Source organism: Amphibalanus amphitrite, unplaced genomic scaffold (genome assembly GCF_019059575.1).
Source record: "Amphibalanus amphitrite isolate SeventyFive unplaced genomic scaffold, NRLGWU_Aamphi_draft 000094F_arrow, whole genome shotgun sequence".
Classification (NCBI taxonomy): Eukaryota; Metazoa; Arthropoda; class Thecostraca; order Balanomorpha; family Balanidae; genus Amphibalanus; species Amphibalanus amphitrite.
Window position 1 is genome coordinate 802,263 of NW_024881590.1, and position 24,828 is coordinate 827,090.

A 24,828-nucleotide genomic window follows, 5' to 3' on the forward strand; every position below is an offset into this window, starting at 1 on the left:
TAGGCTCAGATTGTTCGCTGCGAAAATGAGGGAAATCAGAGCCGGAAGGTCACTGACCTTTGGCAATGAATACCGGAACAGAGCACCGCCGGCCAGGAGGAGACGCCAAATTTATTCTGGCCATAACTCGGCCGCTACTGGGCCGATTTTAACCCTCGCCCCGTTGGGGGGGGGGGCCATTTTGGCCCCCCCCCCTGTGGTTTTTCCTGAATAGCAAGAAAACGGCGGCGCGCAGCGCCGCCACATTCTCAGTACCTTCCCGGGCATCAATTTGACACCTTCACACCAAATTTCAAGTCTTAGGTCACCTTAGGTAAGGAGTTATTGAGGTCAAACTGAGGTCATGTTCGAGCAAAAATGAGCAAAAAACATGCAATCTTGAAACGCTCACCAAATCTACAGTTATCAAGCAATTTCAAAGTTCTTTATATGGTCTAGTAGACAAAAAGCGGCGCTACGAAACTGCTATCTTGGATTTTCAAAATTTTTGGTTTTTGACCAAAAAAAATTCAAAAAATTGATATTTTTTTAGAAAAACTTTGAAAAAATCCAAAATTTTCCCGAATTTCAAAAAACCGGAATATATGTGATAGTCCCAGCGCTCTTCTATATACATACCAAATTTCAGATCGATATCTCGTTTTTTGGCCAAGTTATAGCGAAAAAACTGTTCTAAAATGATGACGTCAAATTTTTTAACTCAATTTTTAGCAATTCTAGACCACGTACGGCAAAACAAAGACCACCATTGAACTCCCCGTGACGAGCTGCATCGATTCAATACCCATTTTATGCAAAAATATTAACTTTGAAATTTGACCTAATTTGACCTGACCTTGACCTGACCTTGACCTGACCTTGACCAAAACATGATCTAAGCTGGCCCCAAAGGCTGCCTGACCCATATAATCGCATTTGTCATGTAAAATGGACCATAAAACATGTATCACACGACACTTTCATATTGTGACCCCCCGTGACCTGACCTCTGTGACCTGACCTGGTATCAGTGAACTCAAATAGCAAAATATGTGTTTGAAGAACATTTCCCCATCGATGATTTTCAATGAAATCCATTTTACTCGATTTTACAACGCATTTCTTGAAGTGCCTGTAAACGGTGAAAATTGGACCTTTGACCTGACCTGTGACGTCATCGGTTTGACCTAGGTCAATAAAATTGGGTCACAAGGTAGTTCCCCGTTGGAGCTATCCAACGCCGTTTACCGCTTGTCGCTATGTTGCGTGGTTCTCGAGATCTTAGGGGGGGCCGAAATGGCCCCCCCCCCCCCAACCGGGCGCGTTGCTCGGCAGAGCCCAACGGGGCGCGGGTTAATGAAAATTGATTTATTACGCTGCGCGTAATGCTGTCCCTCTAGTTACATATATAAAAATCAAAACGTCTGCACGTATGTATGTAACGCGTCAGTCACGCTTGGCGGGTTATTGCTCCGGAACGGTGCGGCTACTGGGGTGAAATTTTGGACATAAGTCAGACGCGTGAATCTGTTTGTCGTATCAACTTTTCGTGGGGGTGGGTTCAGCGGTGTGCACGTGGAGGGCGCATCTTTGCGGGATTTTGGGCCGCGGCCGGCGCCGAGCAGAGAGCACGCGCCTTAGGCTCAGTTTCTTCGCTTGCCAAACTGAGCGAAATCAGAGCCGGCAGGTCACTGACCTTTGGCAATGAATACCGAAACAGGGCACCGCCGGCCAGGAGGAGACGCCAAATTTATTCTGGCAATAACTCGGCCGCTACTGGGCCGATTTTAATGAAAATTGGTTTATTACGCAGCGCGTAATGCTGTCCCTCTTCACGCTGCGCGTAATGCTGTCCCTCTAGTTTACATATATAAAAATCAAAATGTCTGTACGTATGTATGTAACGCGTCAGTCACGCTTGGCGGGCTATTGCTCCGGAACGGTGCGGGCTACGGGGTTGAAATTTTGAACGTAAGTCGGACGCGTGCATCTGTTTGTCGTATTAAATTTTGGTGGGGGTGCGTGCAGCAGTGTGCACGTGGTGGGTGCATCTTTGCAGCATTTTGGGCCGCGGCCGGCGCCGGGCAGAGAGCACGTGCCGTAGGCTCAGTTTCTTCGCTTTCAAAACTGAGGGAAATCAGAGCCGGAAGGTCACTGACCTTTGGCAATGAATACCGGAACAGAGCACCGCCGGCAAGAAAGAGACGCCAAATTTATTCTGGCCATAACTCGGCCGCTACTGGGCCGATTTCATTGAAACTTGATTTATTCCGCTGCGCGTAATGCTGTCCCTCTTTACGCTGCGCGTAATGCTGTCCCTCTAGTTTACATATATAAAAATCAAAATGTCCGTATGTAACGCGTCCGTCACGCTTGGCGAGCTATTGCTCCGGAACGGTGCGGGCTACGGGGGTGAAATTTTCGACACAAGTCGGACGCTTGCATCTGTTTGTCGTATAAAATTTTGGTGGGGGTGCGCTCGCCGGTTTGCACGTGGCGGGCGCATCTTTGCGGAATTTTGGCCGCGGCCGGCTTCGAGCGGAGAGCACGCGCATTATCCTCAGTTTCTTCGCTTGCAAAACTGAGCAAAATCAGAGCCGGCAGGTCACTGACCTTTGGCAATGAATACCGGAACAGGGCACCGCCGCACTGTGGGGACTTTGCCCCTGCTAGCACGACATTACTCCTGCGGCGGTACGCCGCAGTCAGCTGATCGCCGCGGCGCCGGGCAGCGCGGCGGAGCGCTGGAAGCCACGCGACATCTTCTGCTTTGATGTCTCGTAGAAGCTGTTTGGGCAAAATTGGGCAAAAGATAAGAGTTGATTCCAATGCAGAATTTATGGGAGAATATTTTGATATGTATTTCCACACTTAACCCCTGCGGCGGTACACCGCAATCAGCTGACCGCCGCGGCGCCGGGCAGCGCGGCGGAGCGCTGGAAGCCACGCGACATCTTCTGCTTTGATGTCTCGTAGTAGCTGTTTGGGCAAAATCGGGCAAAAGATAAGAGTTGATTCCAGTGCAGAATTTATGGGAGAATATTTTGATATGTGTTTCCACACGTAACACCGCGTAACTCACTTTGTAAGGCTATGATTTGCCGAGTCAAATCTCCGAGACGAGTGGCATATTAACATTTTTTGTAGTTCATTCAAAAATCATACCTTTGGATTATTTCTCGAACTTTTTATGCATATGCTCGTATTCCTCATTAATTATCGATTATGAAAACATATCGCAACATCGAATTGGTGCTTGATTAAACGAGTGAGCAGGCGATCCGTTGTCATGTTCTTTGTCGCCTTATCCTAGGAGCACGGTGCTAGTGAGCTCAACCCTTCACTTTGTGACGTATTTTGATGTATAAGTCATCATTTTTAAAGCGATTGAAGGTCGGATTCGGATGCACTGGACAATTCTGCGTAGAAAGAACATAAAGAAAGTGTAAATCAAAATACTCGTATTTGCCACTTATATCGTGCTAGGATCGCAAAAGTCCCCACGGTGCGCCGGCCAGGAGGAGTCACCAAATTTATTCTGGCCATAACTCGGCCGCTACTGGATCGATTTCAATGAAAATTGATTTATTACGCTGCGCGTACTCACATATATAAAAATCAAAACGTCTATACGTATGTTTGTATGTATGTATGTAACGCGTCAGTCACGCTTGGCGGGCTATTGCTCCGGAACGGTGCGGGCTACGGGGGTGAAATTTTGGGCGCAAGTCGGACGCGTGCATCTGTTTGTCGTATTCAATTTTGGTGGGGGTGCGCTCGCCGGTTTGCACGTGGCGGGCGCATCTTTGCGGCATTTTGGGCCGCGGCCGGTTTCGAGCAGACGGCACGCGCCTTGGGCTCAGTTTCTTCGCTTTCAAAACTGAGCAAAATCAGAGCCGGCAGGTCACTGACCTTTGACAATGAATACCGGAACAGGGCACCGCCGGCCAGGAGGAGACGCCAAATTTATTCTGGCCATAACTCGGCCGCTACTGGACCGATTTTATTGAAACTTGATTTATTACGCTGCGCGTAATGCTGTCCCTCTGGTTTACATATATAAAAATTAAAATGTCTGTACGTATGTATGTAACGCGTCAGTCACGCTTTAACCCTCGCCCATGTAGGAAGGGGTTGGTGCAACCCCCCCCCCTGAGGTTTTTCGGAAATAGTGCAAAAACGGCGGCGCGCAGCGCCGCCAAATTTTGGTTACCTTATGGGACAAACCTTGCGCATCTTTTGATAAAAAAAAATTTGACCGGGTCATGTCAGGTCACGGAGTTATGACGTCACAAAGGGAACAGCCTCCGGCCGGATTTTCACAAACTGAGTGCCAACGCCCGAGGTTTCCTGCCAGTGGTACGGACATCGGTTGATGGATCGTGATGAAACTTCCTATGCATGTTGGGGCAAGTATTGGCTATCATATGGTATAAGAAACTTGACCGGGTCAGGTCAGGTCACGGAGCTATGACGTCACAAGAGGAACAGCGTCCGGTACTATTTTTGAAAAGCGTCCGAACCACTATTTTGCTAATTCTTGTCACCTCAATGGGAATATGCAGCAATATTAGCTTCTATAGGGAGCAAATGGACCTCCCAAATCCAAAAATACAATCAGATTTCAAAAATTTAAATTTTGATTTTTCGAATTTCTGCCGCCGACTGTGACCTTGCCGACTTCCGGCGCTCCCAACGCGCCATTTTTAGAGCTAGGGAAACGAAATACATACCAAACGATAGAGAATTGATCAAGGAACACGATAGTGAAGGTTTCAAGTCGATATCTCCCACCGTTTTGCCGCAATCGCCGCGGAAAGTTGAAAAAAAGTCTATTTTTCCAAAAATTTGACCTTTGACCGGTCAAAAGTAGGTCAAATGTTGACCTAGGACCAAAAAATATACCACCAATCGCGAGATCTCGGCGAGAGCAATCCGTTGGTCTTTTCCGCTAAGCTCTACGACGCTCCGTTTTCAAACGCCAAGGGGGGGGGTCGCACCAACCCCCCCCCCCTGCATGGGCGAAGGTGGCAGATCGCCGTTTACGGGCGAGGGTTAAGGGCTGTTGCTGTGGAACGGTGCGGGCTACGGGGGTGAAATTTTGGACTTAAGTCGGAAGCGTGCATCTGTTTGTCGTATCATCTTTTCGTGGGGGTGGGTTCAGCGGTGTGCACGTGGCGGGCGCATCTTTGCGGGATTTTGGCCGCGGCCGGCTTCGAGCAGACGGCACGTGCCTTAGGCTCAGATTGTTCGCTCCAAAAATGAGGGAAATCAGAGCCGGAAGGTCACTGACCTTTGGCAATGAATACCGGAACAGGGCACCGCCCGCCAAGAGGAGTCGCCTAATTTATTCTGGCCATAACTCGGCCGCTACTGGGCCGATTTTAATGAAAATTGATTCATTACGCTGCGCGTAATGCTGTCCCTCTAGTTGACATATATAAAAATCAAAACGTCCGTATGTATGTATGTGACGCGTCCGTCACGCTTGGCGGGCTATTGTTCCGGAACGGTGTGAGCTGCGGGGGTGAAATTTTAAACGCAAGTCGGACGCGTGCATCTGTTTGTCGTATCAGCTTTTCGAGGGGGTGCGTGCAGCGGTGTTCACGTGGCGGGTGCATCTTTGCGGGATTTTGGGCCGCGGCCGGCGCCGAGCGGAGAGCACGTGCCGTAGGCTCAGTTTCTTCGCTTGCAAAACTGAGCGAAATCAGAGCCGGAAGGTCACTGACATTTGGCAATGAATACCGGAACAGAGCACCGCCGGCCAGGAGGAAGACGCCAAATTTATTCTGACCATAACTCGGCCGCTACTGGGCCGATTTTAATGACAATTGATTTATTACGCTGCGCGTAATGCTGTCCCTCTTTACGCTGCGCGTAATGCTGTCCCTCTAGTTTACATATATAAAAATCAAAATGTCCGTATGTATGTGACGCGTCCGTCACGCTTGGCGGGCTATTGCTGTGGAACTGTGCGAGCTACGGGGGTGGAATTTTGGGCGCAAGTCAGACGCGTGCATCTGTTTGTTGTATTAAATTTTGGTGGGGGTGCGCTCAGCGGTTTGCACGTGGCGGGCGCATCTTTGCGGGATTTTGGGCCGCGGCCGTCGCCGATCAGAGAGCACGCGCCTTAGGCTCAGTTTCTTCGTTTGCAAAACTGAGCGATATCAGAGCCGGCAGGTCACTGACCTTTGGCAATGAATACCGGAACAGAGCACTGCCGGCCAAGAGGAGTCACCAAATTTATTCTGGCAATAATCTACATATATAAAAATCAAAACGTCCGTAGGTATGTATGTATGTATGTATGTATGTATGTATGTGACGCGTCAGTCACGCTTGGCGGGCTATTGCTCTGGAACGGTGCGGGCTACGGGGGTGAAATCTTCGACGTAAGTCGGACGCGTGCATCTGTCTGTTGTATTAACTTTTGGAGGGGGTGCGTGCAGCGGTGTTCACGTGGCGGGCGCATCTTTGCAGCATTTTGGGCCGCGGCCGGCGCCGAGCAGACGGCACGCGCCTTAGGCTCAGTTTCTTCGCTTGCAAAACTGGGTGAAATCAGAGCCGGAAGGTCACTGACCTTTGGCAATGAATACCGGAACAGGGCACCGCCGGCCAGGGGGAGACGCCAAATTTATTCTGGCCATAACTCGGCCGCTTTTGGGTCGATTTTAATGAAAATTGATTTATTACGCTGCGCGTAATGCTGTCCCTCTAGTTTACATATATAAAAATCAAAATGTCTGTACGTATGTATGTATGTAACGCGTCAGTCACGCTTGGCGGGCTATTGCTGTGGAACTGTGCGGGCTACGGGGGTGAAATTTTGGGCGCAAGTCGGACGCGTGCATCTGTTTGTCGTATTAAATTTTGGTGGGGGTGGGTTCGGTGGTTTGCACGTGGCGGGCGCATCTTTGCGGAATTTTGGCCGCGACCGTATTCGAGCAGAGAGCACGCGCCTTAGGCTCAGTTTCTTCGCTGCAAAACTGGGTGAACTCAGAGCCGGAAGGTCACTGACCTTTGGCAATGAATACCGGAACAGAGCACCGCCGGCCAGGAGGAGACGCCAAATTTATTCTGGCAATTACTCGGCCGCTACTGGGCCGATTTTAATGAAAACTGATTCATTACGCTGCGCGTAATGCTGGACACCTAGTTACATATATAAAAATCAAAATGTCTGTATGTATGTATGTAACGCGTCAGTTCCCTTTGGAGGGCTGTTGCGCGGCGACGGTGCGGGCTGCGGAGTTGAAACTTTGGCGCCGAGTCGGGCGCGTGCAACCATTTGTCGTATTAAATTTTGGCGGGGTGGGCTTGGCGGTTTGCACGTGGCGGGCGCATCTTTGCGGCATTTTGGGCAGTGTCCTAGAATTGGTTTTGAGCTAGGGTGTCGAGTGGAGAAATCAGACCAAAAACGAGCAAAATGAGTGGAAAATTAGGCATAACATAGAGCTTCATAACTGCCACCTACGGGCACAGCCGACAACAATTGACGCCTGAAGCTATGATTGCTGTCACCAATAACTTTGGTCTTCGTAACCAACTAAAAACCTTGAGGAGTGGACAATGTAAGGTTTAACTTAGTAGTATGGCATAGCACCTAATATTGGTGACGATGCCATTAAAAATGAAAACCTGCATTTCTCAGCAATTTGTTTTTCATCTACACAAGGCCAAAGGGCATTTACCCTGCAAAGGGGGCTAGAGAGTTCCAAGTGATGTGCCAATGCTGAATGGCTACATAAAATTCATACTAAATACAAAAAAGGTAATTCCTATTAGGTAGCTGCTAGCTGTGGGAACTGGTAGGTACCTACCTATTGTACAAAGACAATCAAATTGAAATGCCTATCAAATACCTCTGTCTCATATTGCCGGAACAACTGACCCTACTATCGAAGACTGATAATAATTTTAAAAGATGAAATAACACAAGCTTACACTCAGAATTATAAAGATATCAAGGCAGGGAACTGATTTTACGACTTATCTGTTGAAGCCGGCTTGCGATTTCACACCAACTTCAATCGACACAAATGCGCAAGAATTGTATGTTTGCGTTATTCAAGGTCATTCTTCCCTCCCTCCCTCTCCGGTAAGCCGCTCCGACCGTGGCGATCGTGTTCTTGCGTTTTTCGCAAAAAATAAGTCACGGAAGGCAACCAAATGACTCTAACAGATAGAAAAAAATGCGTTCTCTCACATTCAAGTGATCTTCTTACGAAAAAATTTGTTGTTTGAAGCTGGTGGATTTTCCACTCCTGGGTGTCTTTTTGCGGTGTTTGGTATCCGGGCGTATTTCTTGTATATATCAACAATATTTCGAAGTATTAACCCTCAAAATTATAAAAAACGGTTTGCCGTTTCTGATGATGGTCATCAATAGACATTTGAATTCATCACAAACACGCCAAGTGCCTGCAATTTTGCTGCATGTGTTAACAGCAATTACCACACTTCCCTTCCGCAAATGCAAACTACACAATAGATTCTTTTCAAGCTTGACAGGGATATAGAAGATAGTAATCTGCATGAGCGAATAAGTCAAACTTTTGGATTCGTGGTGAAATTCAAGAGATATTGTTGTTTTTGTGAATAAACCACTCGGAACTATAGAATTTAGCAGCAGCTTCTCTTCTGTGATTCTTTTTTAAATAGTAGAGGTAACCTTCGTTGAATGACCCATATGTAAGGGAAAACTTCATATGGCAATCAAAATCTTTGACACTCAAACAACAGCTGGCAAATGCATGTAAACAATCCCTTGTGACTGTAAAATATGCAGCGTTTGGTTGTTGAGCAGTGTCAGTGTATGCGATCCAAAGTTGCTGATCTGATGAATGTTTAATAGTTTTGATTGCTTTTATGTATGTGAATGCTAGATTATGTGTTTTCTATTGGTATAGGTTACTGAGGATTGAGGAACATGTCATTCTAGTTCTTTTTTATCTGTTCAGTAGAAAGGCAGGTGAGTGCAACTGAGTGCAACCACATTCCACGGTTCATATACCTATATCATTACAATGACAATATTGCCTCATTTTCTCACCCTAACATGGATTTATTTAGCTCCAAATACACTTACAGGTTAAATGTCTGTCAACAGGTGCAGACTATTTCTGACAGTCTTATATCAATAGGCTGTCATAGCCAAAAAATAAGCAAGCACAAATTTATGGTTATATAAAAATTTGTTCTCTACAACACACATCACAGGAACAGTGATTTTGGCACAGCTTCCATCAGTAGTTTTCCCTCCATTCATAGTTGACATGATGACGATCTTGGACTTGAAGGATGGCCTTTGGCTGGGATGGAGTGCAGTAGGTAAGGATTGTCCTGAGGATCAAGGTTTCAAGAGACATGTCAACATGGGATGCACTTTTGTCTATATTTACACATGTTCTTTTCTTATTTTAAGTGCTGATGTATTGACAAAAGTTTTTTAGGGAGTGGAAAATTATCCTCAAATAAGCTAAAAAAGAGTGGAAAATTCATGGTGACTTGGGTGCTGCTTTGCACCCAAATTTTCCAATCCTAGGACACTGATTGGGTCGCGGCCGACGCCGATCAGAGAGCACGCGCCTTAGGCTCAGTTTCTTCGCTTGCAAAACTGAGCGAAATCAGAGCCGGCAGGTCATTGACCTTTGGCAATGAACACCGGCGCAGGGCACCGCCGACCAAGAGGAGTCGCCAAATTTATTCTCGCAATAACTCGGCCGCTACTGGGCCGATTTGAATGAAAATTGTTTTATTACGCTGCGCGTAATGCTGGACAACTAGTTTACATATATAAAAATCAAAATGTCCATATGTATGTATGTATGTATGTATGTGACGCGTCAGTCACGCTTGGCGGGCTATTGCTCTGGAACGGTGCGGGCTACGGGGGTGAAATTTTCGACGTAAGTCGGACGCGTGCATCTGTTTGTTGTATTAAATTTTGGAGGGGGTGCATGCAGCGGTGTGCACGTGGCGGGCGCATCTTTGCAGCATTTTGGGCCGCGGCCGGCGCCGAGCAGACGGCACGCGCCTTAGGCTCAGTTTCTTCGCTTGCAAAACTGGATGAAATCAGAGCCGGAAGGTCACTGACCTTTGGCAATGAATACCGGAACAGAGCACCGCCGGCCAAGAGGAGACGCCAAATTTATTCCCGCAATAACTCGCCCGCTACTGGGCCGATTTTAATGAAAATTGATTTATTACGATGCGCGTAATGCTGGACACCTACTTACATATATAAAAATCAAAATGTCTGTACGTAACGCGTCAGTCAGGCTTGGCGGGCTATTGCTCCGGAACGGTGCGGGCTACGGGGGTGAATTTTTCGACGCAAGTCGGACGCGTGCATCTGTTAGTCGTATCAACTTTTCGAGGGGGTGCGTGCAGCGGTGTGCACGTGGCGGGGGCATCTTTGCGGGATTTTGGGCCGCGGCCGTCGCCGATCAGAGAGCACGCGCCGAAGGCTCAGTTTCTTCGCTTGCAAAACGGAGCGAAATCAGAGCCGGGAGGTCAATGACCTTTGAAAATGAATACCGGAACAGGGCACCGCCGGCCAAGAGGAGTCGCCACATTTATTCTGGCAATAACTCGGCCGCTACTGGGCCGATTTTATTGTTTACATGTATAAAAATCAAAATGTCCATATGTATGTATGTATGTATGTAACGCGTCAGTCACGCTTGGCGGGCTATTGCTCCGGAACGGTGCGAGCTACGGGGATGAAATTTTCGACGTAAGTCGGACGCGTGCATCTGTTAGTCGTATCAACTTTTCGAGGGGGTGCGTGCAGCGGTTTGCACGTGGCGGGCGTATCTTTGCGGGATTTTGGGCCGCGGCCGGCGCCGAGCAGTGAGCACGTGCCGTAGGCTCAGTTTCTTCGCTTGCAGAACTGAGCGAAATCAGAGCCGGCAGGTCGTTGACCTTTGGCAATGAATACTGGAACAGAGCACCGCCGGCCAGGAGGAGACGCCAAATTTATTCTGGCAATAACTCGGCCGCTACTGGGCCGATTTTATTGAAACTTGATTTATTACGCTGCGCGTAATGCTGTCCCTCTAGTTACATATATAAAAATCAAAATGTCTGTACGTACTACGTATGTATGTAACGCGTCAGTCACGCTTGGCGGGCTATTGCTCCGGAACGGTGCGGGCTACGGGGGTGAAATTTTCGCGCCGAGTCGTTCGCGTGCAACCATTTGTCGTAATATTTTTTTTTTTTGGGGGGGGGGGGGTGCGCTCGCCGGTTTGCACGTGGCGGGCGCATCTTTGCGGAGTTTTGGCCGCGGCCGGCGCCGATCAGAGAGCACGTGCCGTAGACGCAGTTTCTTCGCTTTCAAAACTGAGGGAAATCAGAGCCGGAAGGTCACTGACCTTTGGCAATGAATGCCGGAACAGAGCACCGCCGGCCAAGAGGAGACGCAACATTTATTCTGGCAATAACTCGGCCGCTACTGGGCCTATTTTAATAGAAATTGATTTATTACGCTGCGCGTAATGTTGTCCCTCTTTACGCTGCGCGTAATGCTGTCCCTCTAGTTACTCTTATAAAAATCAAAACGTCCGTATGTATGTATGTATGTGACGCGTCAGTCACGCTTGGCGGGCTATTGCTGTGTAACTGTGCGAGCTACGGGGGTGAAATTTTCGACACATGTCGGACGCGTGCATATGTTTGTCGTATCAACTTTTCGAGGGGGTGCGTGCAGCAGTGTGCACGTGGTGGGCGCATCTTTGCAGCATTTTGGGCCGCGGCCGGAGCCGGGCAGAGAGCACGTGCCGTAGGCTCAGTTTCTTCGCTTTCAAAACTGAGGGAAATCAGAGCCGGAAGGTCACTGACCTTTGGCAATGAATACCGGAACAGAGCACCGCCGGCCAGGAGGAGACGCCAAATTTATTCTGGCCATAACTCGGCCGCTACTGGGCCTATATATATATATATATATATATATATATATATATATATATATATATATATATATATATATATATATATATATATATATATATATATATATATATATATATATATATATATACATATATATATATATACATATATATATGTTACGCGCCAAGTGCGAAGGCTAGTCCGTTTGCGAACGGACTAGTCCATTCGCGAATGGACTAGGCCGTTTGCGAATGGCGGTCCGTTTGCAAACGGACTAGTCCGTTTGCGAATGGTCGGCCATTCGCGAATGGCCTAGGCCGTTTGCGAACGGACGGGTTTGTGGCGTTGCACTTAGCCGCCGGAAGCATGGATCCTCGGGTTGGGGTACGATTCCGAATGAATGGGGACCGCTGGTCGATGCAGGGGCGTCGCCGACGGGGGGGGGGGTCGGAGGGGTCCGGAACCCCCCCCCCCCCCCCACACACACACACACATTCTTGAAAATATGCCGGTCTGACGCCCCCCCCCCCCTCCCCCCCCCCCACACACACACTTTTGGCCACGAAAATCGATCAAGAATAAAATAAAATATTTTAAAAACGATTTTGGTGCATTCTCAAAATAAAATTGTCTAAATCCGAGGAGTTTTCAGTATTTGGTGGGGATTACTTTGACTGACCGTCCGACCAGATCCCCTAGTCGAAAATCCGTGGCGACGCCACTGCGTCTATATGTTTAGTTTGTTCTCCGGAGCAGATCTGCGAGCTGGCGCAACTCTGGGTTAAGGTCTCCACACACCTGGTCCATTCGGGATGCGACTTTTCGCTGAACCCTGCACAACGCGGAAATTATAGCAACGTGTTGCCGCTGGCCAGGCTTCGGCCACCGATCTGGATCTGGGGAGGTCAAATATCCCCGTGACCTTCGAACAGCGGAGAGTCGCGTGGTGTGCGGAGACCATTAGTACCGTGCTCCGGGCTCCCCGCTGATGACCCGACCTGACCTTGGTCGAGTTTGTGGCGCTCGATTCATTCTGCTCTGGTGTGGTGTACCGGGACGGTGCGGCTTGTGTGTGGTGAGTGCGGTGCGGTGAGTGTTCGAAAAACTGTTGTGTTGCATTGCATTTAACAATACGCGCACTGCAGGGGGGTTGCTTTCAACCCCCCTGTGGTTTTTCACACAGAATATAGAATTTGTATTGCTGGATATTTCGCACTTGGCCTGACTTCGCACTTGGACTGGGAGCATAAACGCCCGTCCATTCGCAAACGGCTTAGGCCAACTGCAATAACGCACATGGACTAGTCCATTCGCAAACGGCCTAGTCCAAGTGCGTTATCGCACTTGGACTAGGCCATTCGCGAATGGACTAGCCTTCGCACTTGGCCCGCAACATATATACATATATATGTTACAGGCAAAGTGAAAACTCGGGCATTTTGCAAAATGCCTAGGCAATTTGCAAAATGCCTGACCGGCCACGCATTTTGCAAAATGCCCAGGCAGTTTGCAAACTGCCTGACCCACCAGGCATTTTGCAAACTGCCTGAAATATTTTCCCAGGCATTTTGCAAAATGCCTGACATCAAACTCGCACTAGCGACGATGTATAGGTAAGCATCATTTGTAACTGCCGCTTACAAAAGTTAATCGCTGTCAATGCGCACCAAGTGAGGAGACACTGCGTTCTCCGGTTAGCGCCGCCGAGTTCAGGTCACTGAGCCCCAGCGGCCGTCGGGTGCCGAGCACCGGGCGTGGTTTCGTGGGTAAACATGCGCTCGGTATAATGATTGTACTGTTTCTAAGAGCTCTTGGTGGCTTTTTGAAAATACTATGGGTGTATATTGATCAGAAAAGAATACTCTTCCAATTTACGAAAACTTGATTGTTACACGTTTAGGTACGTACCTACATTATCAATCGTCTCTGTCGGAACAGTTGCGCACCAGGGCAGAATACTGGACATCGCAGCTTTTATACACACGGCTACAACTCCGTATATACGAAAGGTACGGAGGCGGTGGCTCAAGTCCATTCAGCGTTGGCTCCATCTCGACAGAATTGACGCAAGACGTAGGTATACAGAGTGTCACGATCTTGATACGCGGTTGGCGCGGTCTTGTCCCTTCATGCCCCTCCTGAGTGCCGGGATGTAATTTGAACGGGTCCAGCACCAGGGCATTTGGACCAGGGCACTCGGCGTCTAAATCGTCCATCCCCCGGTATCTGAAGATTTTACCCTGAAGCTGAAGCCGCTCAACCTCAGGCTGCAACCCTGATTTACCGTCATCCATAAGTGGTGCAGCTGGATTTCGACAAAACCCACCAAATCTGGACCATTCAGAACTAGAGATTCAGACTTTCCAATGATGAGGCCGTGAGGCGATATTAGCTGTTTTAACGACGGCCATCTGGTACACATTTGGTTCACATCTGGTGCAGATTAGGTGCATTTTGGTCAAATTAGGTTCAGTGTGTCTCTTAGTAGTATCAGCTAGGGTTGTACTATAATTGCTTATATGCCTGCTTTGTCATATTATCAGAGAGCATCATCGGTTAAAACACTGAAATAAATTCATAAAATAAAGATATTTGCTGTAAAGGAGATTAGGTGCAGATTTGGTCAAATTAGGTGCACTCACCGGATAGCCCGTCGTGAAAACAGCTATTAGAGCTATTCTTAGTCACTAACCGTCCCGACAAGCAGTTCTGGGGCAACAGCAGCTCAGAGGCGCTGCACCGTCGAGACGGTGAAGCATCCACTGGGCACTGGGGATTCTCGTTTGGGGCATGATGGGCTACAGAGGCCTATTTGAGCTTCACCAGGTGCCGCCGGGACAGACCATGTGGCCGCTGATAACTTGTCAGCGAGGTGCTTGAGAACACTGACGCAACGACGATGCAATACATTTCGGGACACAAGTACAACATCCCGCAACAATTTCGTGACACCCTGTATTCGTGACCGTGGAATGTGTCACATGTGCCCACAACACATGTGAAATGTGTTGTGGGGTCAGTCACAGTGGAACGTTTATGATCAACGCCTGTAGTCAACAAAAACGGTGGAATATATGGAAACCCAGGCATTTTGCAAAATGCCTGGCGGGTCAGGCAGTTTGTAAAATGCCTAGGCATTTTGCAAAATGCCTGGTGGGTCAGGCAGTTTGCAAACTGCCTGGGCATTTTGCAAAATGCCTGGCGGGTCAGGCAATTTGCAAATTGCCTAGGCATTTTGCAAAATGCCCGAGTTTTCACTTTGCCTGTAACATATATATATATACATACATATATATATATATATATATATATATATATATATATATATATATATATAGTTTCGTTGAAAAGAACTGCGTATCGAGCGTTTAACACTTTCTTCGCCGTGTTTTCGAGTTCTCGGACTATTTTCTTGTACTCTCTTGTGTATTCAGACACAATAGTTCCAAAATAGGTCCCAGTGAATTGATTAGTATGCGACGTTTCGTTCATAACAGAACATCTTCAGGCTAAGTTAAAAGTACATATTTACAAAATTATACGAAAAGCTGCTTGACTGTGACTCTAAAAGTATGTGAATGCGAGAGAATACAAGAGAATACAAGAAAATAGTCCGAGAACTCGAAAACACGGCGAAGAAAGTGTTATACGCTCGATACGCAGTTCTTTTCAACGAAACTTGCATATATATCGACACCTTTTTTTAAACCCCACATCTGTTCTCCGGTGAATTTCCGGGAAGCACGAAAGATCTCTTTTTAGAAGTGTCCAATCGTCCGATCCTGATCAAATTTATGTGTTTGTAAACTTGCTCTGGCATTGCTTGATCTGCCAAGACAGACAAGCTTGAGAAAAATCGAGTGACTGTACCTTTTTTGAAGGTTTCTAAACAACTTGTCTAAACTTCATGGGAGAACAAATGTGGGGTTTAAAAAAAGGTGTCGATATATATTTGTAAATGTTGGGAGCAGATTGTTTGATAAGCAAAATTCATTAAACAAGACAGCATATTGTGCATTTATGAGCTTCTTCCGAGTAGTCTCTATGCTTCGTACAATCCTTCTGTCATCTTCTGGAAAACATTGGAGAATGGTACCTATATTTACATGTAACGTTTCGTTAGTCCTGCTAACATCTTCAGACATTATAGGTACGGACACGCATGGCAAAACAATCACAATTACAGAGAAATGATACATTCGGAATCATATCGTAGCTTCGATCATTAACCCTCGCCCGCACATGCCATTTTCCCATCCTAGAACGCACATGGGGGGGTGGTTGCCACCCCCACCCCCCGCGCCATTTCGTTCCTGTTGGAGATAGAGCTTAGCAGTAAAGACCAAAAAGATTCTTTGGGAAGAGACGAATCCAATGATACCCAGTTTTACCTTCTCATGTCAGTCATTGACCTTCCAGGTCAGGTCAAACTAAAAAATGTTGCTGTTTTGGGTCACCGTTGGATATCAAGTGTGCTGCTTAGCAAATACCGATGACGATGCTGTTTTCTGGTGCCAAGCCAGCTAGAACCTCTTTGTCACACTACCCGACCAGAATTTTGCTGCTGAGGTCATTTCAGGTCAAGTTAGGTCAAGGTCAATTATATGTGTTTGTATGTCTGTGTGTGTCTGTGTGTATACTGATGTGTGCACCGATTGTTTTTGGGTCCATATTACATGAAATCATGATCTGAGAAGCTTTTACCAAAAATGCAGTAAAAAAACTTCAAAAAAGTAAATTCAGCTTGCCTAAAACGCAATTATCTTAGGTGACCTAGGTTGACCTTGACCCTGACCTTGACCCCTGTACATCGTCGAGCAACATGTTCAATGATAGGTAGGAGGTAAGACTGGTAAAAAAGGCCGAAATCAGGGTGTGAAAAGCTCATAAGGCCCATAGCAAACGCAAGACGTTGAGAATTGGCCATTTGGGTCATGACATGACCTGAAAAACAAGGTCATATCTCCGAAACCAAAAATCACAGAAACTTGAAATTTTCAGTGGACATCAAGAAAGGATAGAGGAGCAGCTATACGAAAAATCAGCCTTCTAGCTCTAAAATTGTTGAGTGCAGAGCAGAAAGACTACCTGGGGGGGGGGGGTGGCAACCACCCCCCCCCCCCCATGTGCGGGCGAGGGTTAACCCGCGAGTTGCTGGGAGGGGCGTTAAACGCCCCCACTTTTTTTCGCCGGGCCATAGCATAAAAACGGCGCGCTGCAGGCGCGCCAAATTCTGGGTACCTGTAGGGAATCAATTGAACTTTATTGTGACAAACTTTCAAAAAAATCGGTCGGAAAATTTTTGAGATATCGAGGTTTTAGTGACGTCATGATTTCTGAGTTTTCGACCAAAAACGGCATATGTTCAAAAAATCATATAAAATCACAAAATAGACATACAGACATGCCGTAAACGCTTTTAGACTGCCAATACCATGATGAATCAAATGGCTATCTTCGATTATTGATTATCGTTCATCATTTTCCATAATCTTGAACTGAATCTTGGCAATTTTTCGTGACTACTTCACGACCATGATACATGAATTTCTTAAATTGAACTTTTTGAGCCAAACACGTACACATATGATAAAATGAATGTCACCATCGTGTTCTACGCCCCAAATTACCTATAAAACATGTGTCACAGGCTGCGAATATCAGTTTTGATTTTCGGGGATATGTGCCTACCCGGTTGACCTGACCTTGACCCTTACCTATGCTTGACTGACCCGTACATGGAGCTGACACTCTTGTAGGCCTTATAAGATGGATTGTGCACCGTTTTCACAGAGTTTATGGCGAGAGGCGCCCATTGCGAAGTCCTGAAGTCCATGCTACTGAAAGCCCGATTTCAGGTGTTTGACCTGACCTTGACCCGACCTGTGACCTCAAAATTCAACTTTAAAGTACTCATCTGAAGCGTCTCGTCGCGCTCTTTCGTGTGCCTTCTCGTGCGTTTCGCTGCGCCTATTGGTTCTCGAGTTATCGGCTGGGGGCGTTTAACGCCCCCCCCCCCCCCCAGCAAACGGTGGGTGGCGAAATACCCCAGCAACTGCCGGGTTAAGAGAATAACATTCAAAATTCAAAATTGACACATTTTATAACTTTCATCCGCCGTATGTGAATGGGCCTATTTTCTTGAGGCGCCTCAGTTAAAAATAACTGACATCACACACCTAACACAGAAACACCATACATGGAGATCTAGAGTCTTGACACTAGAGGTTGGCTATCACACAGCGAGATAGTGCCTCTCACATTTGACTGCCGGTTCATGTGGGGATCTTTGTCTCTTATATAGACCACTTCTAGCACTTTAAGTTTGCGTCTGTTTGAGTTCTTGACCAGTATGTTTGTGTTGTCTACCATAGTGGATCTTTTGAGAGTGGTGTGGTGTTTGGCCTTCACATGCTGTTTGGGTGCACCGTCCTGCAAGTGCATAGTAATGCGTCTGGATAAGGTAGTTGTGGTATGGCCAATGTAGGACGAGTTGTTGGCCAATATAGGACGAGATGTTAGCAGGACTAACGAAACGTTACATATAAATATAGGTACCATTCTCCAATGTTTTCCAGAAGATGACAGAAGGATTGTTCGAAGCATAGAGACTATACTCGGAAGAAGCTCATAAATGCACAATATGCTGTCTTGTTGAATGAATTTTGCATATATATATATATATATATATATATATATATATATATATATATATATATATATATATATATATATATATATATATATATATATATATATATATATATATATATATATATATATATATATATATATATATATATATATATATATATATATATATATATATATGTTACAGGGAGTATGCGATTTCAGTTAGTTTGCAACGACCCTAGGGTGGTTGTAACCTCCCTGAACGATCAGTTTGTTTGCAACGACCCTAGGGACGTTACAAAATAACTGCTCGTTCCGGGACGTTGTAACGAAACTAGGGTCGTTGCAACCTCCCTAGTTAGTATGCAACGAACCTAGGGTTGTTACAAAATAACTAGGGAGTTTAAGAATTCATCGAGTCTCGTTTCACAGGAGGGCCGTCAACAATCTTGAACAATGAGGATCTTGTTCAATCTAGTTCAGTTTAAAAGAAAAGGAGAACAACATTTGAACATTCAGCTCAGGAGTATTTCACGACGGCCATCTAGTACACATTTTGTGCCGATTAGGTGCACATTTGGTGCAGATTTGTACAAATTAGGTGGGCATTCGCCAGGAAGCCCTTCGTAAAAACGGCCATTATCCGCTCGTTTCCAGTCTTTTTGTGATTATAAACGTTCACACATGTGAAATACTGGTGGTCCCATGCATTATGGTGGGTGTCAAGGTCACGTGAAGGTCTGGTCAATGTCATTGACCTTTGATGACCTTAGTTCACTTCTTCTGGGTTCATATATTTTTTAGGCTAGTTTTTGGAGCTGATTTCGAATTTAGCACCCATTTGAACATTTACGAAGTAATTTTGGAGCCTTGCCTTCGTACCATGTCACGAAGCTGTCAGTGTTGGTTGACATCTACTATGGACAGCTAGCAAGACGCCTACTGGTTGACCTGACCTGACCTGACCCGACCTGGCCTAAAAACATCAAGACATCATCGGTGATCAAAACTAACATGAAATTCGTGATCAGCGCCCCGAAAAGCCTCGTAACAACCTAACTCTCCAAAGTTTTAACAGGTCCCGATTTTCCCGACTTTTGAGTCACTGACCTGACCTGGAACGTCAGCCAATAACCTAGCCCCGCCATGTGCGTTTTCGGCTAGCAAAACACCAATAAGGACGAGAGTCGACCCCGCAGTACCTGTTGGTTTTCTACATACGCACCGGCCGGGGGGAGGGTTCGTACGACCCCATCGTCGTTCTTCGCCCCCTGATGGAGCTAGAGCGTCGCAGAAAAAAAACGAGCATGTGTGCCGTTAGGAGACACAGCAACTAGTACCCGATTTTAAGGTCTCAGGTCAACCGGTGTCCTCTGAGGTCAGGTCAAGTGACCTAAGACATGGGTTCGGTTTTTGATTAAAAACTTCTTTAAAAAAACAGTCGCAGAACACGATTTTAGCATCAATGTGCTCGCCTTGCTCAGGCGCGTCGAATGTTATACTTTTTGTTCGGGTGAGGTCAACCTGAGGTGTTTACCTCGGGTCAAGGTCAGGTCAGAGACCCCTAGGTCGCGAAATTGGTCAAAGGAGGTCGTGTGGCATATTATTCGATTCGGCAGGTCTTCCTCAGGCCATTGATGGCTTGACCGACTCGCTAGTTCAGTTTGATCGGGAGTTATTAACGAAAAGCTGCCAAATTGAAGCATCTAACCTTGCAAGGAGTGCATGAAATCACGATCCGTGTGCTTGAGATAGTTTGAGATCGTTCCCGGCGCCAGAATAGCAGTTTTCATTTTTATCCATTGGCTTATAGTGGTGAGGTCATGTGACCGACCTGACCTCATGTGATCTTTAGGAAAAATCCTAGAGGTACAAGTTGTGAGACTTCTAGAAGATGCACGTACTGTAAGTTCATCCTCCTGTAAAAGCTCCTCTGGGACTGAGGGCGTTGCGAAGTTGCGGCATCTGAGGAACGTCCACTTATGACGTCATAGGTCAGTAACCTGACCTGACCTGAAAATCTGGTTGGTGTCACAAGATCCGGCTTGAATCAAAGGTCAGGTATGCCTAGTTTCAGCTCTCTGTAGCTGGCATGTTTGGAGCTATCGCGAAAAAAACTAGGGGGGGGGGAGCGAGGATTAAGCTAGGCTGAGTTGGGTAAGTTTGGGTCAAGTAGTAGGGGTCCCACCCGCACCACCTGTTTATAGGAGGTGTACCTAAACCACCAGGCACCAGCGACAGCTTCGTAGCAAGTTGCATTGGCACCACAACTATACGTACTGCTCAATTGTCTCAACGAATGCTGGATTCGAAATAAGCTTTAAAAAAATCCCTTAAAATCGTAAAATTTGAAACAGTCACCCGAAGTCACCAAACGTCAATGACCTTGACCTGGCCGACAACTGGCAAGTCAACTTGAAACCCATCATGATGCATGTGTCAACCATCAGTTCACATGTGTTGGCACGTTTATATGTAATCACAATAGAAGTCTGGAAACGCAATTTTATGTGCGCTCACATAAACGGCAAATCATTTCGGTCTGCCATGGTCTCAGAAATCAGATCAAAGGTCAAAGGTCATTGGTTTCGGGATCATTAACTGTATAGGGAATGTGTAACCAGTAACGTAGAGGACACTCGAAAGTTTTGTCACGATCGGCCGCTTTTAGCGCGAGAAAATCACGAAAAAACAAGGGTTTTATTTGGTTTTATTCGGCCCGAACCCCTCAATGTGTGAGGGATAACCCGCACACGGATAGCAACGAATATCCATCACACCTACCCCAGTAACTATATCTTCTACATGTAAGCATATGCTGGCGATATAATGCAGCCAAAATTATCACAGTTACGTGCTTTGTCCCGGGCACCACATATACTCGTGAGCTGAATGTTCAAATTTTGTTCTTCTTTTCTTTTAAACTGAACTAGTTTGAACAATATTTTCATTGGACAAGCTTGTTGACGGACCTCCTGTGAAACGAGACTCTATGAATTCTTAAACTCCCTAGTTATTTTGTAACAACCCTAGGTTCGTTGCATACTAACTAGGGAGGTTGCAACGACCCTAGTTTCGTTACAACGTCCCGGAACGAGCAGTTATTTTGTAACGTCCCTAGGTTCGTTGCAAACAAACTGATCGTTCAGGGAGGTTACAACCACCCTAGGGTCGTTGCAAACTAACTGAAATCGCATACTCCCTGTAACATATATATACATGTTACAGGGAGTATGCGATTTCAGTTAGTTTGCAACGACCCTAGGGTGGTTGTAACCTCCCTGAACGATCAGTTTGTTTGCAACGACCCTACACTGAAAAAAATAATGACACCTAAAAGGGGTGTTTTTTGAAGCGTACCAAAAACGCGCAGTTTTCTGGAGTCCGATTACACCCGGAATCAGACACTTTCTAGGGTATTATGACACTGGTTGAGGGTGTATTTTAACACCGTAGGTCGTCAAATGATTCCCGGAATCATACGCCTTATGGAATAAAAATACACCCCAAATCAGAGTCATAATACTCTAGGAAGTGTCTGAAGTGTCTGATTCCGGGTGTAATCTGACTCCTGGAAACTGCGCGTTTTTGGTACGCTTCAAAAAACACCCCTTTTAGGTGTCACTTCAGGGAGTAATCGGATCTTGAGGGTGTATTTTGATCCCACACGGTGTATGATTCCGGGAATCATTTGACGACATGTGGTATAAAATACACCCCAAATCAGAGTCATAATACTCTAGGAAGTGTCTGAAAAGTCTGATTCCGGGTGTAATCTGACTCCTGGAAACTGCGCGTTTTTGGTACGCTTCAAAAAACACCCCTTTTAGGTGTCACTTCAGGGAGTAATCGGATCTTGAGGGTGTATTTTGATCCCACACGGTGTATGATTCCGGGAATCATTTGACGACATGTAGTATAAAATACACCCCAAATCAGAGTCATAATACTCTAGGAAGTGTCCACGAACCCTAACTCTAGCCGTCTGTCCTGTCCAGTAACGACCGATAACATTGATATCGACTGTCGGTCCGTGTACAAGAGCAGCTGAGGTTTTCTGTGCGTGCCCTCTGACAGCTTTTCGTTGTTCCCTGTGAGGGTGCTGGGACAATTTACTCAGGGTCGCTGTACAGTAGCAACTGCGGGTCCCCGTACAACTAACCAACATACCCATGGGTATGTTCTGCTTCTGAAGCTTATAGGAACGATTAGCCAGACTGCAACGAGACTTTAAATGTAGCTTACATGTGTCTTCACCCTTGCAGCTACAATTTTATCTATTGACGATGACGTCTTCTTTTCAATCAGTCTTTATACCAGATATTGTCAAATGATTCTCGGAATCATACACCTTATGGGATCAAAATACACTCTCAAACAGAGTCATAATTGCAGTTGTTAACCACGTGACGCAAATAACAATACATGTATGTCATTCTTTATTTTATATGCAACAATAAATTCCAAAACATTTGGGCACGAAATGTATGGCGAAATCTAATGAAAACTTATCGTAAAGCTCATGGGTCCGTGACTCCATTCACCGTAAGGAATTACTCACATTTCAACAATGTCAATGTTCCATCAACCGGTGATTATTGCTACTTACTTAGGTAGAGTTATTCTGCTGCTTAATGACATAAAAACTTACCTCCGTCTCCATGGGGCGTTGCTATCTTGTCCTACTTCAAAATTTCGCCGAGTGCAGGGCGCCTCGTTATTTAAATACGCATGTTGAGCAAACTACAAATAAAATCTGAAGTCTATCGTTAAAGCACTATCACTTGAAGTAAATCTACACTTTAAACAACGTTTGGCGACATTACAAGCGCGTTAATTCTAATAAGTTCCTCTCCCCGCTCACACCACACGCACCCACGTGGGCACACTTCCGGCAACTGAAGTCAACGGCTTTCCTAACGGTTTTCCTGCAAGGTCGAGCTATTTCATCTTCGTGGCGGACCGGCATGGCTAGAACACAAATGACGTCACACGACAATGCAGCTTGCTGATTGGCCGGCCATTGACTCAAACCACTGGACCTGAGCTGTGGTTCGCACCAGGGTTACAGAGTCAGAGTCAGAGTTGGGTGGAGTTGACAGAACTGTGGCCGGAGTCAGAGTCGGAGTAGACTTTGGAAGCCGGTACTGGAGTCGGAGTCTGAGTCACCGAAAATCAATTGATACCGCAGCGTATCCGGACAAATCTTTGCATGGCATTTCTTCGTCGCGCAATTCTTCGTCCGCAAAACTTCGTCCGCTCATTTCTTCGTCTCCGCCTTTCTTCGTCTTGCATTTCTTCGTCTCGCATTTCTTCGTCTCGCATTTCTTCGTCTCGCATTTCTTCGTCTCGCATTTCTTCGTCTCGCATTTCTTCGTCTCCGCATTTCTTCGTCCGCGCATTTCTTTGTCTCGCATTTCTTCGTCTCGCATTTCTTCGTTTTGCATTTCTTCGTCTCGCATTTCTTCGTCTCGCATTTCTTCGTCTCGCATTTCTTCGCCTCGCATGTCTTCGTCTTGCATGTCTTCGTCTTGCATGTCTTCGTCTTGCATGTCTTCGTCTCGCATTTCTTCGTCTCGCATTTCTTTGTCTCCGTATTTTTTCGTCTCGCATTTCTTCGTCCGCACATTTCTTCGTCTCCGCATTTCTTCGTCTCGCATTTTTCCACAAATCTTCGTCCGCAAATTGACAGTGCAGCCTGCTGATGGGGCTATTGCCTATTTCATCTTCGTAGCGCACCAGCCATGGCTAGCACCAAACATGTGCATGGATCCGAGCGATGGATCTATGATCTCAGTGGATCTCGAAGCAAACTGCAGGTAACAGGTTAGAATCTATGATCCCATCGGATCCGTCGTGAAAAACTCATCTTGGATCTATGATCTCATACGATCTGACGATAAATCAAGAACATGGATCTATGATCTGAGTGGATCCCACCATGCACAACATTTGAAACCATGTTTTAAAGGGTTTCTGTATCAATAAGTGCCACAAAACTATGGATTATGACGTGCGAGCACATAAAATCACTCAAACAGAACGGTTATGCGTTGCAACAAGTGTTTTTTTATTTCTGTGCTGACAAAAAATAAGTGAGGATCTATGATCTCACAGGATCTCAAGCAAAAAATGAGACTCGAATCTGTGATCCCTACGGATCTCTCGATAAATTTGAGAGCTGGATCTATCGGTTCCCCCCCTTAATTGAAGATGTTCCGCCGCTATACTGCTATCATGAACCCTATGGGTGTCATTTCACTCAGTTGAGCGTTTTCGTAATCCGTGACTCGCTTATTAGGTGTAATTTGACCCTCAGTG

General features: G+C 46.3%; 1 protein-coding gene across 4 annotated transcripts in view; it reads right to left on the reverse strand.

Annotated features, from left to right (window-relative positions):
- LOC122380284 (serine protease 56-like) overlaps window positions 1-24,828 on the reverse strand; it is a 63,644-nt gene that overhangs the window by 14,817 nt on the left and 23,999 nt on the right. The window contains exon 1 of one of the 4 annotated variants that reach the window (XR_006256313.1): window positions 8,205-8,391. The exons of 1 other annotated variant lie outside the window; for it this stretch is intronic. Coding sequence is in view for 1 of the 3 variants with exons in the window: in XM_043363323.1 (XP_043219258.1) it covers window positions 23,372-23,476 (105 nt within the window). In the remaining 2 variants the exon portion in view is untranslated. Of the gene's footprint in view, window positions 1-8,185; window positions 8,392-23,371; window positions 23,513-24,828 lie in introns of those variants that run through there. 2 more of the 4 variants (XR_006256314.1, XM_043363323.1) reach the window with 2 other exon arrangements.